At 38.0% G+C, this 13896-nt stretch overlaps 1 protein-coding gene across 1 annotated transcript in view; it reads right to left on the bottom strand.

Moving 5' to 3' along the window:
- LOC104540746 (DNA polymerase alpha catalytic subunit-like) overlaps positions 1-13813 on the bottom strand; it is a gene marked incomplete at both ends in the record, with an annotated part of 54402 nt that extends 40589 nt beyond the window's left edge. Inside the window, 9 exons of the mRNA XM_010184622.1 lie at positions 7114-7236; positions 7468-7617; positions 9486-9610; positions 10082-10178; positions 11357-11476; positions 11778-11907; positions 12354-12529; positions 13411-13527; positions 13733-13813. Coding sequence (XP_010182924.1) covers positions 7114-7236; positions 7468-7617; positions 9486-9610; positions 10082-10178; positions 11357-11476; positions 11778-11907; positions 12354-12529; positions 13411-13527; positions 13733-13813 — 1119 coding nt within the window. The remainder of the gene's footprint in view (positions 1-7113; positions 7237-7467; positions 7618-9485; positions 9611-10081; positions 10179-11356; positions 11477-11777; positions 11908-12353; positions 12530-13410; positions 13528-13732) is intronic.
- Positions 13814-13896: the final 83 nt, after the last annotated feature.

Below are 13896 nucleotides of genomic sequence, written 5' to 3'. Positions count from 1 at the left end.
CTACACGAAGGATCATCACCACCCTTAAATCCCTACCTGAGAACAGCAGCTCCAGTAGGCTCAAATGAGTATTCATCCAAGAGGGTAAAGAACAGGTCACGTAATTGTGGATGGAGCAAAAAAGCTTCAATACAGACTGCTACACAACAGTGAGCTTTTGCACAGTGGGCAACATTCCCAGGAAATACATGAAACTTTTTGATTATGAGATCAAGGTGTCGTATCTTTGAAGGACAGTATGAATATTTATTTAAGTCTCATGGGAAACAGACACTTCAGTTAGATGATTTTTCTATACTCTTAGGAATAGTGCTTGAGAAGGAAAGTGATTTTTTTCCCCCTAATTTGAAGTCTCTTATTTTGAAAACTTTATTACCATCTAGGTATCCAAACCCACGGTTTCTAGAACAGGCCAATGTCTAATTTAAGACAAATGCATGAGGCAAATGAGTGAGGCAATAACATCCTGAAGAACAACTCCTGTCAAAGTCTTAAAAACCAAAATGCTTTACTCCAAGCTACTAATGAAGTAAGAAAATCTGTACTGCAAACATAATTAGTGCTAAAAACATATACAGGCTGGAGAAAAACACTAAGACAGCAGTTAGTATTTGTATCCTTCAGACCTTACCAGTGGGTATTGAAAAATGAATTTGTTTGAAAACAGAACCTAAGCAGTTTTCAAATGGTGTTGTGATGCTTCAAAAGCTCTCACCTTCATGGTGAAGCTCCTGTGTCTCTGTATCTCCCTTTTATGAGGCATCTCTATGCCAGTATCTGAAGAACAGAACCACAAAAGGATCTGAGTCTTTTGAATCTCATCATCACTACAGCATTCTTGATGGGATTAAACGATTTCTTCTTCAGTTATTCTAAAGCCAAAGCATGGCAAACTTTGGGGACTGCAAGATTCAAGTGCATTCCCTAATGTTTTACTGCACACTTGAGAGTCTTCTCTGTTACCGCTAGATGTGGAGAGACATTTCTGCCTCTCCTGATCATGAGGTATCAGCCCTCTACCCAACACGTACAGCTTCTACAAGGAGATGTACCGTTACATTTCAGATACAGAAAATGGGCCAGAGACCTTGCTCTTCAAGGTTTCACAAGGTTTCAGTTTCACCACAGTTTTGGTTGAGGAATATCTTCTTGTTCCCTAGTCAGCCAGGCAAAAATAAGACTTGAGCAAAATCCATGTCTTTTGGCAAGATGAGAACAAAACACAAGACAGAAACTGTAAGAAAAGAAAGAAACAGAAAACAACAGAAGTACAGAAGAAGGAAAACAACAACCAAACAAAACCCCTACGTTTGTCCTATTAACACTAACCCTACAGTTTCACAGTTGGGTGTGAACTGAAAAAAGGCTGGTCATGCCTGACCCCTTATAGCTCATACTGGATCTGCCCGAACTGTCCGCCCTCCTCCTTTCTACCATGTCTAAGAGTATGCAGTGAGTCACTGAGTCATCGATCCAACAAAAATCAATCTGGTTTTCCTCTAGAGTTAGTTTCCAACTCAGATCACCAGGCTGATCCAGCTCACCATGGGGCCATGCAATTGCTGCAACCCATCCACAGAAATCAGCAGTCAGGAAGCGAGAGGCACCACACCTCTCGTGACAGCACAATCTTAAAATAAGCAGTCATGAAAAAGAAAAACCCTATTCATCTGACTTGCAGTACAATCAATCTGAATCTGATCAATCTTCCTAAACATTTCTTGGTGAATAGCTATTAAATAAAACCTTTCTGTCCAGGAGAAAAAAAACCTCACACTATCCAAAATAAAATTAAATAAAAAGAAAACAAAATAAAGTGGTTTTTTTTTTCCTCCAGACTAATTTCCTCCTCACCCAAAATATCCTGGCCATTCTTCTTAATTGAAATGTTTCATTTCCTCTGCCTGGAGATGCAGAAGTCTTTATCAGACCAGATGTCATCTCATGCACTTGAGAACAATAATAATATTTCACTTCAATGAATGTTAAGATGTTCCATAATTTTTCTACTACTTGGTACTCAGTTCACATTTTCAGATTGTAAGCAGCCTCTCCCTTGAAATGTCTATTCTAACTCGTTTTGGATATTAGCATGCAGATTAATCTACAGAGCTTTTTCACTGGCTCACAATTGCATGCATAATGATAAATTTAACAACAGTGACAACTGGTTTGACCCCAACAGTTTCCACTTAGGGACACAGGAACAATTTAGCACTACTTCTCAGAAGACTTCAGTTTGCCATTTTAATATTTAAAAGCAATTAAGAAACTAGCAATTAATTTGCCTAGCCTTTCGTCATCAGGGTCCATGTCTTCCAAAAATGTTATACTGATGTTGTATTCCCTGTTTCAATCTAGACAGCATGCTCACATGAGACTTCAGGAGACTCCCTGCCCTCCTTTAACACTGCCCTTTCTCCCATACAACACCACGGAAGAAATGAGGTGTCTGACAACTGCCCCATTCACATGGCAGCTCTTGCAGACCCTATAACTAATGCTTTAGGAGCAATTAAGAGAAAGTAGCTGATGATCCATTTCCCCAGATGAACAAGACTTAAAAAAAAAAAAAGGCAGCCAAAAAAAAAAGCACCTGTATTTCTAACAGAAGACAACTACAACAGACGGCCATTAACCTGCTTACCTACCCTTGCTTAATTTTTTAAAAATGAGCTCATCTTTCTCCACTTCATTTTTCTCCTCCCTCACCCATTCTTTTCCCAGACTGCGGCAATAATATGCTTTTATACTTTCCTTTTGACTGCCAGGGCCTTAAACTAATTATTAATTGAGAATGTATCTAAAGGATCTGAATGAGAAAGTTGGAATGAACCCAATTGCCTCCTTCCCCCTTTTATTTTGCATACTGTAGCACTAGATCTACCTGCTAGTACTGCTGAAAACAGCAAATGCGTTCTGTCAAAGGCAAGTTTCCTACCTGCTTGGGCAAAAATACACAACAATGAAAAAACAACATGGAAAAAGGCAAGTACCTGGAAAAGGCCTTAGCTTTGAATGACAGCCATTAGCTGCCCACAGAAAAAATTCTCTCAACAACTTTGCTGTCCTGTAGGAAAATCTTGCAGCAGAGGGCATCCTGCGTTTGAGAAATCAGACAACTGATACTTCATCAAAAGACTTGTCCTTTAAAGAGGCTAGAAAGGCATGACCTTACGCTGCCTGCTACTGCAGAGCTGGCTGGTTGTACAACACCGACTCATCTTGTTTCCAGTTGTTAAATTACATTAAAGGACAGCTAAAAATATATTAAATACTTTCCTATTACTTTTCCATGCAAGCAACTGCTATAGTTACATGAAGAGCAATGTCCAAGCAAACGCTCAGTAACACGGGGGGGCAGGGCAGGGCGAGAAGGGTGCAGGAATCCTTCTGACACATTCCAAATCAATAATGTAACATTGGGATTGCAAATGCAGAAAGATTATTTTTTTTAATTTCTTATAAGAACAAGAACTGGTGCATTTCTAATGATCAAAACAGGAAAACATTTACATTTTCCAAAAAGGTCAAGCAGATCTGAACTATGGTTTTAACTCCCCTCATGCCAAATTTTTGCCCTTTTTTTCCTCCTAAAATATACCAAAAGTTAACCAGTCTACCTGTAACGTACCATATACTAAATTCTGACAAATTCACGCTGATGTGCCCCATCTTCCCTGCTAGAGATTACCCACAAGTGAAAAAATAACAAAAACCAAAAACCAAGGAATACCTGTTTGAAGAACCTGATAGTCAACGTTTAAAACACTTGGTGACAAAAATGAGTCTTAATTGATTAATGATCTCAAGGTCTCTATCGCCATCTAGTGAGAACTCGCCACCACTACTACGCTGCCCACACAAATTGAACCTCGTTCCCCCGGCATCCCACACTCGAACCTCTCTGCTGGATCCAGCCTACACACAGTCCGAGCTGTAAGGCTTTGCTACACTTATATTGCATGTTTTAAGGCAAATAAAGCCAAGCACTAGCTCCTGTCTCGCTAAGGCTGACTGAAGAGAACTAAACTCTTACGGATCACATTCTGTCCTACCGCTATGATCTGGCTTATAAAAGGCCTTTCCACATCATATTTAATACTTCTGCCATCAATAAAGTGAACATGTCGAACACTAGCATAGTCATAAACAAGTTTTTTAAATGGCACTGTGTAATAGCAAGACTCTTCAGTCAACATTAGGAACCCCACGACAGCTCCGTTAGTTTCAGTGCATCGCCATTGCCAAGCCACAAAGAGGAGTCGCCGTCCAGGAGAGGTGGCATAAAGCGCTCGGCATCAGAAGGCTGCAGCACTCGGCCTTCCCACAGCTTCACTGCAAGGGTCTTCAGTCCCACAACTGGAAAGCAGCAATTTATGGACGTCATCAAAACTCATTTCCTCGCAGCTACGTTAAAACTTAATGTTACGATGAGCTTCAAGAACCTCTTTAACTTGAAATGTATATATATTTCCCACTTTCAATTATTCTGCTAGGGCTTACGGTTGAATTGTAACTGTGTTATTGCAAATATTAAGTTCAATTTTCATCCCACACAATATTTTTCCCCACTTTGACATCTACGAGCCTGCATTTATTCAGGTCCCCTCCACAACAGTAAAAATCAACAACAAAAGAAGTATAGATTACTGATTATCAAAAAGGCCATTTAAATTTAGAGCAATAACATTTTCCCTAACAGTTATTTTTTAATTAACCTTTTCATATAGGGAGCCCAAGTTTCCTGATACTTAATGTCCACCTCTTTCATATCAGCATTTGGCAGTAAGAGGAAACCTATGACTAGAAAGACGAAAAATACTACCTCAAAATTTTATATTAAAGATAAAATATTACACTTTTAAAAGAAGAAATGAAACAAACAAACAAACAACACCACCAACCAAAAAAACCCAAAAAACTCACCCCAGACAACTAAGGTATCCTCTTGTGTCATCTTTTATGGCAAAAACTACTACTCAGGAAATAAGGAACTAATAAAGCTATAACTGTTTATTGATTTCCTACCTAGAAAATGCACCTTTTCAGAACAAACATACATATACAGTGTATTTCATCAGAATTTATCAGACTTAGATGCACAAAATTACTGATCACTCTGAAATTTTCTCAAATTGTCAAAAGTTTGTTATCTCCGCAGTTCCCAAAGTAACTAATATTAATCTACCACAAAAGGATGGGGAAAAAAAAGATGGTTTTAGCTCTACAGGAGGTGCTGTACTGCACAGAAGAAACCTATCAAGACAGTAATGCCCCTCCGAGCTTGCAACTGGTGCTGCCAGATGCAGGCTTTCACTGGGATCTCTCTGCTGTGCCCCCAGCAGCCCCATTTCATAGAGGAACTTTTAGATCTGCACTCGGTACAACACGCTTCCAGGCAACCCCGTGCATTTAGTTTTCCTTAAACTCAGAGCAAACTACAGAACCGAAGAGTCAAATGTGTGCAAAGGCTTGGCAGAAGCAAGCCAAAATCTAAGCACCACCAGAATTTAAGAGGTAAGAAACCCTTTCCAATTCAAAATCAACTATATAAGAGAAAGTGTCTCAAAGTGCTCCCTAGCACATCTTGCACCATGTGTTTAGGATTTTCCCTTTCCACCACCACTTTGGAACACAATGCAGGATCACCAGAATTCAATGCACTGTTGTCTCATAACTGATAAGTCACAGAGAACTGACAATAAACTGCACATGCAACCAAAAAGTATTTCACCCCCCCTTAACACAGAGGTAATTGGTAGAGGTCCAGTACCCATACAATACCTATTTGGTGACAGGTGCACCTTATGACTAATGGAGATCATATTAAAAGAAAAAAAAAGTAAAATTTATGACTTCAAAGTACTGGTAAAAATATAAACCTATGATACTCAGCTGCTTTTCATGCCAGCCCCGTAGATAAATACACTAAAGTCTTTCAACAACAACAACAACAAAATATACCACTTTCTTAAAGGAAATGCCAACATCTGAATTCACATGGATGCATAACCCATGACAGTTATCAAACCTGGAAATTATCTCCTTGTTAAACGTGCGTAAGGTTAAACATCCTGCTAACATTAATTGTGAGGACAGCTAATGGAGGTTTGTCTCTGCAGAAATGTTTAGATGGGAAGACCTTTAAAAACAAAGATTTGTTACCAGAAACTGAGTGCCCTCATGGACATCAGCTGGGGGTTGCAAGTGGACCTTCAGTGCACTGGGTAGTGCACAGCAAGCAGAGCTGTGCCCTTAACGTCACAGGGAGCACACACGCACCTAAACATGGGCTGAAGCCATCCATCTTCCTCCTCAACTAAAAGGCTGAGCAGCCATCCTGACACATCTGTTCCTGGCAACTTTGCAGGTTCCTGCTTGGTATCCTCTTCCATAAAGAACTACTACGAAGCGCCATGAAAAAATGTGTTTTAAGATGCTGTGTATCAGTGGGACATTTTGGACCCAAAATGATTTTTTTTTCCCCTACTGGAACCAAACTCATGTGGTCTGCATTCAGCTGTCATCCTAATCAAAAGAAAGAGTGGTTTTCCCATAAAGTAAAAAAAATATCTTAAAATAAAATCTGGCCTCTTGAGGATAATGCAAAGCTGCATTTTAAGGAATAAGCAGTTTCTGAAAATTAGGCCTTGATACATAATCCATGGACACCATGAGATCAGTCAGCCCGGTCAAAAAATTTAAGAGATTCAAGAACTGGCCAAAGACAAGCTTGTCCAAAGCTGAAGCATACCACTGAATCAAGGACTAACCCATCAAGCAGAACTGGAAATTCATGGAAAATGCAAAAGCAGCCTTGGTTTTTTTTTTTGTCATCATAATCTATCCCACTGAAACTAAGCAGTTTAATTCAAAATAACACTCAAGCTACAGCTTTAATTTGTCATACTTCAAGACATTTATCAGATTCTCTTTTAGACATCAGTTTTGTTTTTTCCAACTTCTGCAGTACAAGACACATGAAAAGCCACAGTTTCAAAACCAAAAGCAGGTTCGAAAACAAATAAAGACCATTTTCCCATTCAATGAAAAAGTAGGTGGTTTAAATTCACCCTTTTACATGTGTTCATAACCTGCTTAGTGACTTACCTCTCTCCCTTTATGTGTCACCAATGCAGCCAAAGGCTTGGCATAAAATCTGCTGTAGGAAAATCCCAGGCAGCCGTACATACTGTTAGCAGTGAGTTTCAAAGCTTTCTGTCTGATATCATACTGAAAAGAAACATAACCAGCAAAAATGATACAACCATAGCCAACAGAGAACAGAGCTTAATGCTCACAATTACATTCATAGCTTTTTATATAGTCTGCAGCAATGATGGGCTACAAGTAAAGCACATTACAATCACTGCTCACTACTAATCATCCCTATTCTGCAAGGCTGATCAGTGCCCTTAAGGGGAGTGGGAGGTAAAAAAATCAAAGGAGTTCCTTAAAACACACCTGTAAATAAAGGTCAGGATTTAAATCTGGCTGTTTCATTAACTGCTTAACTTGACGCCGTCTCTCCACCAGTTTCCTGATTTCTCTAGGCAAAACTCCCATTTCCAGAGATGGATCTGGAAGCTCTGGAATTTCTTCCTCTTCTTCAACCTGTCAAATGACCACAACTGCTTACCATTTTTTTCCTTGAAGATTACGTTTTCATGTGTTAAGTGAAAAGCCTGGGGGGAACCAAAAACAAAAGAAAACAAACACACAACCAACCAACCAACCAACAAAACCAAACCACACAGTTTTTATCCACTCCTGCAAACCAGTTTAGAACACTAGGCATGAATTTTTTTTGGTGGTATTTAAGTGTATTACTTAGCCCCTACTGGGGGACAGGGACTAAGCTTGTCTCTGTCTGGGAGAAACACAAAAGAGAGACATGGACCAGTAACAGAAAGATTTTTTTCTTTTTAACACATGCACGCATGTGCATTACATATGTATTATTACATATGAATATCTTTCTATATAAAAATACATATAAATAAAAGTATATATCTCTCAAAGCATGTGTGTGTGCATAGATACATGTGTATCTAGAGAGACGTAAAAATATAAATAAAAGCACACACACAAGCCATTTTTTCTCTGCTGAAATACTCCATTCTTCTTTTTATTCCTGCATAAGGATTTTTGGTGTTCAGAACTGTAAAATGGACCACATGGCTCTGTGAAACTGATACTTCAAATAAGGTAACTGACAAAAGGGAAATGGACCGCAACAACAGAATGAAAAGCTGTTTTGCTCAGGGTGAAGTTAACATTCTTGTTACTATGACCAAGGAAATGGTTGCCCAGCAAAAATGGAAAGAAATTTCAACCATCATGAAATAACAGAAATACACAGAGAGGGCAAGAGAGACACTATGAGGCTGGCAAGTTTAGTAAAGCAGGCTGGGAAGAACAGTAACAAGAAATTACACCAAAAGCTGATTAAATATTATACAGTGATAGAAATCAAAATGAGCTGCTTCAGTCTGAAGCACATTGAAAGTTGGGTAAATCCAGAGAGCTTGGAAGAACTTACTGCCAGAGTTCCACATACTTTTTCACCTCATTTCAGCTGTGGTACTGATATTTCAGTTGTTGTTACAGGTCTAACAGTGTCCCATAACTACTTATGGACAACACACTAATTCCAACCTGTGAGCTGATCCCAGTTAAAAATAAAAGCCTCAGGTTTAACCTTTAGGCCTGACCAGCTCACGACTTCAGTTTACAGCACAGCTCCACCAAAAACTGTGCCAGCACAGCTGAGGAAATGAGAGTAAGCAGCCAGGGATAAGCCATGGCCAGCACAGCTGCTGAGAAAACAATACACAGAACTACACCACCTTCAAGAGGTTTTTTAGTTGTATTTAACACAGTTTAATGCTGTATCGACCAGCATGAATTGCAGTGAAGCTGGTCCCGCAGCTGACATTGTCACAGCATCATTCCCTGACACACATCTGCATGACACACACATAGTTTTCCTGATGTCTAATAAGGGTTGAGCTCATAGTGCATTCTTTCCCCCAACCAGAAGCATGAGACCGGTGTCTCCCTCATTCAGGTACATCTGCATGAATTCTGCGGCAACTTGACTTTAAGAATCTTATACCAAATTAGGATGAAATTGGTCAGGAGACTCAGAAACTGCTAGGACCACCTGAGGGTGAAAAAGACCAACGGAGCCTGACCAAAACATCTTGTTTCAAGGGGATACCAAGACTTTATTTAGATGGGAAAGAACTCACCAAGGTTCTAAAAGAGTTTTATGGAAAGGAAGATGACAAACTTATAATACCCAAAAAGTCACAAACCCAAACTTACTATGATGCATCTTTAAACAAGAAACACTTTTTGTAAGTGTGAGAGAAAAAAAAATCAGGAGTGAAAAAGAACAGTTTCTTAAAAAGCTGATTCACAGAAAAGACACTGAAGTTAAAGCAATGTAACTTAAGTCAAAGTCAGAGCACACAAACCTCTGCCCTTTTCTGTGCTTCTGATGACAGTCGCTGCACTGTGGTAAAGCAGATGTTAAACTCCTGGATAATTGATGGGTACAAGCTGTTGAAGTCGAGAAGCAAAATAAACTTGTCATAAAAACCTAAAAGAGTTTAAAACAAAAGTCATAATTACTCAGTCTCCCTAAAGGACTTCATCCAACTGCACAATTAACATTTAAGTGAAAGTAATACATTGTACCACATTTGGAGCATCTAAAATCTCTCAAAGCAGCTGCTGAGATGCACCATTGCAGAAAGCTGTCAGAAGTGGAACGATCCAACCCCATTAACTCACCAGAGTTGAACAGATACCTTCTGTGTTACTATAGGACACTTGTACAGTTTTCCCCACGTAGAGAGGAAACTGAAAGAAAACTTGCGTGTCCATTATACAGAAATAAACTATACACAAATATGTAATTCTTATTCCTTGCAAGAACATAATCTTCTCACAGAAAACTAAGAAAAAAAAAACATACCAAGAGTAAGTAATTCTACAACCAATGCTGGGAATTTTCTTGTGGGGAAAGCCCCCATCCATCCCCCTCCAATCCCCCCAAACCACCACTTACCGACTTTGGGATCCAAGACTAAGCCCCCAGCATATGCTGCTTTCTTTCTCCCTATCTTTGATTTATTCTGATCTTCAAAATCTTCATCTTCATCCACCTACATTTGGCATTTAAAAAAGTCATTATCTAGTCTCTAAGTTTTCTATAATGTTGGAGGAGTTATTTTTGGCAAATCAAATATGAAACTGGGAGCCAGTGCATAGAGTTCCTTTTAAAATACATGCAAAACATGGAGTTTTCATCATGATCATTATATTAAAGCTCTCTACGTGTCAAAACAGTATTCAAATCAACTCCTATAGGAACAAACTGGTAACAAGAGATTACAAAGACCTTAAGGAATTGTCATCATTCAACACAGCACTAGTATGCATTTTCTGGCTGCTGTTAATAAAGTCAACACTAGGAAAAAAATCAACTCACGACCCAGAAGAATTATCATTGCCCAATTAAAATATAATTTTATGTAGTTTTTGGATATACAATGGCCGGGCTTTAATGAAACAAATAAGAACATTTTTACTGATCTAAAGAGTATTTTGCTATTTGTTTTGTTTTAGTACAAGTTTCTCTAGCGGTTGTTCAATGCCATTCTGAATCATTGCCATTCCAGCAATTCCTCTGGATGCAACAAGACTTACTGCTTCAGAAACTGCTGTTGAACTTACTTCAAACTAAACAGCAAAATATAGCGAAATAGAAATGCATCCTCAAATTTTCATTTGTCTACTAACAAACATATATATGTTTTCATAAACACATTTACACTGGTATTATACATTTACACTGGCATTATCCAAGGGAATCTTTTTTTTTTAAATACCATTGGATATTTTACCCACATTCTCAAATCACGTATCTTACAGATTACAATTGAAATCCTGTATAACAGCAAAATAATTGTATGGCAAATGTGCATTTATTAAGCAACACAGACTATCTTCTTCTTTAATATATACCTACACAGGATAGTACTTAGCTTGTAAGTAAGATAAGTACTTAGCTTATTTCAATTTTAAACTAAAATAACAACTGAGTTTCCAGAGATCTGTGATACAATAGAAAAGGTGTTACACTGTCCCTTTATACCACACATTTTTCCATTATCAAGTCAACAAATACAATGTTTAATTAATCATGAGCTGTAACATTAATCTGTATCTAAGACTGACTGTGTTTGGGTTTCCAGTACTCTCACAGAAAGGTAATACGCAAAAGATAGAAGAATGGTTTTTTCTTTATAAATAAAACTTAAGAGTTAAAAAGTAGACCCACCAGTTTCTGTGAAGGCTTTTTAAAAACTTGTTTGTCCGGCACTATGTAGTCTTTTTCATGAAATGCATGAAGCAGCAAGAACTCATTACGTTCAGATCGTCCACCCATCATTGTTCTCGACTACAGAGACAGGCAAAAAAAAAATAATTCAAAGCACTGCACTGAAAACACTGACATACAAAAACAGACTAAGCAACGTCTTTCAACTACTTGTATGTTCACTTAGCATTACTATTATTCTATAACATCACCATGTACAAAACTACTTGACTAAATCATCAACCTCTCAGGCTTATCACAAAAAATTCGCAGCACAATATATTTCCAGTTACTGTTTACCAATTAAAACTAGCAAATCAAACACAAAAAACACAGGATTGTTTTGGTGGGACAATGGTGGAGGGGAGTAATAAAAATGTACCATGACATTCCCAGAGATGTTTGTTATTTGAAGGGCCAGCGGCAGAACATTCAGCTCACACATGATTTGGAGAATGAACTTAGCATCTGTCCAGGTGTTTTCCAGCATGAACATTAAGTGAGGTGAATCACTGGGAAAAGAAGAAAGATGGCCTAGTAAAGTAAAATCGGGTTCCTATGTACTCTGTAGTAGTTTAAACCTATACACTGTGTGGAACACATGGGATCTGTAGCACACCAGTGTTGAATTATAGCAAGCTCTTTCAATTGAAAAAAACCCACTCAAAAAAACTCAACCAAAAAACACACCCACACCTCAAGCTGGCATATCTTATTAGTGTATCTAAACCAATGCTCTCACAAATCAATTTACTTTGCACATAATAAGCCACCACCCACCAGTAGCTTCAAATATTATAAAATACCGTTAATACTATATTTTGCTTTTCAAGTAGCAGTATGCAAAGTCAGCACCTCCATGACAAATCAAATAAGCAAGCAAGAAACTGCACAGCAGGAAACTAAATAGCTCCTCCACTTTCCAGTGAAGTATTGAAAACACGAATCAGTGACATACCTGTACATATTTCGAATCTCCTCTGGTGGAATTGTTGTCCTTTCTGTTTTCAAAATCTGACGGACCAGTTCAGACAAATGGTAACTTTTGCAACGAATTAATTCTTTAGCAGAAATTTCCACGTCACAGATCATTCGACCGCAGGCAGCATTCCTTTCAGCAAACCCTCCTCGACCCTTAACCGTATGACACAAGGAGAGAAAGATCCAGACAAAACGAAACGTGCAAACATTAACGGAGAGAGAAAATATATGCTTATAGGACTTAGTCAAATCAGTTGCTCACTAAATACTCTTAATACTCTAAATATTCTGCTAAATACCATTAATACTCAAGCTTTATAATTATGCCTTAAAGGAAGCCATGCTATCTTTCAGTATACATGGATATTAAAAAGTAGATACTTAACTCTCATTACTAGTTCAATCTTAATTCTATTAACTATCATGCTTTTTTTAAATATAATTAATAACTAGGACAGTCCCAACAAGAATATGGGTGTGGATTTTGTTTTTCCTTTAAGGATAATTTTTGTACTAACAGCAGGACAAAAAAGTCACAGAACAAACCACACACGAACACTTATCTTGGCCTCCAGAAAGGACAGGAATGGGCAACACCACAGCCACATTCAGCACTTCAAAACTCCAAGCCTCACACATTGTCCTCTGAATAAATATGTACTAAGTAGTACAGAATTATTAACTTAGCAGCTTTCCACGGGATGATTCACCAATCAATCCAAATTACATTTTTTCATTTTACAGTTATAGCAGACAAAGACTGTTACAGTAAAGGCTGTTGCAATTAATCTGTCATTACCATCCTCTAGTTGAGATATGTAAACTAAATTAGCCTAACTTGAAAATTAGTTTAGCTTATTACTGTAGTAAAAGTCATATAAACACTCATCATTTCTGATCTGGGACACGTGAAATCCAGAATGACCAACAGTCAAAATACATCAGTGTCACATTTACAATTCCTCAGCAAAATTAATTCATTTTTAATCACATGCAACATAAAGGGGTTTAAAAGACTTGAGCAAACTTATTACCCCAAGCTTTGGCATATTGGACCTCCTCAGTCGACCTATCTTGGACCAGTGAGGGACTTTGCACACATTAATTCTTTGAAGCAGCACTTCGAGATCAAATCCATAAATATTATGACCCTTGCAGCAGAAAAAATAACCAAAAAAGGTTACAACAAATGCAAATTTAAAGACTTACTTTCACACACTCAGTATTACTTTGCCCTTTGTGTTTTTTTCCAACTAATTGATGGCATTATCTCTCTCATATAAAGCACTTTCTAAGAGAACATTCATCAAAAGTACTCATTAGTCTTAACACTAACAATGCTGTTCAGCAGAATACCAAAATCAGCTCTATAACTGGCTCATAGCACACACAACTCAGCTTTATGCTTTGATACCAGAGATTAGGATTTAAAGCTTTCTAGAAAAAAAAAAAAACAACAACAAAAACGTTCTTTATACAGCAAATAATATACTAGGGGAGATGCACTGCTGGATCTCATC

The sequence above is a fragment of the Mesitornis unicolor genome, unplaced genomic scaffold (assembly GCF_000695765.1).
Source record: "Mesitornis unicolor isolate BGI_N332 unplaced genomic scaffold, ASM69576v1 scaffold11075, whole genome shotgun sequence".
NCBI classification, from domain to species: domain Eukaryota; kingdom Metazoa; phylum Chordata; class Aves; order Mesitornithiformes; family Mesitornithidae; genus Mesitornis; species Mesitornis unicolor.
The sequence above is the reverse complement of the archived record's forward strand: the minus strand, read 5'-3'. Positions and strand labels throughout refer to the sequence as shown.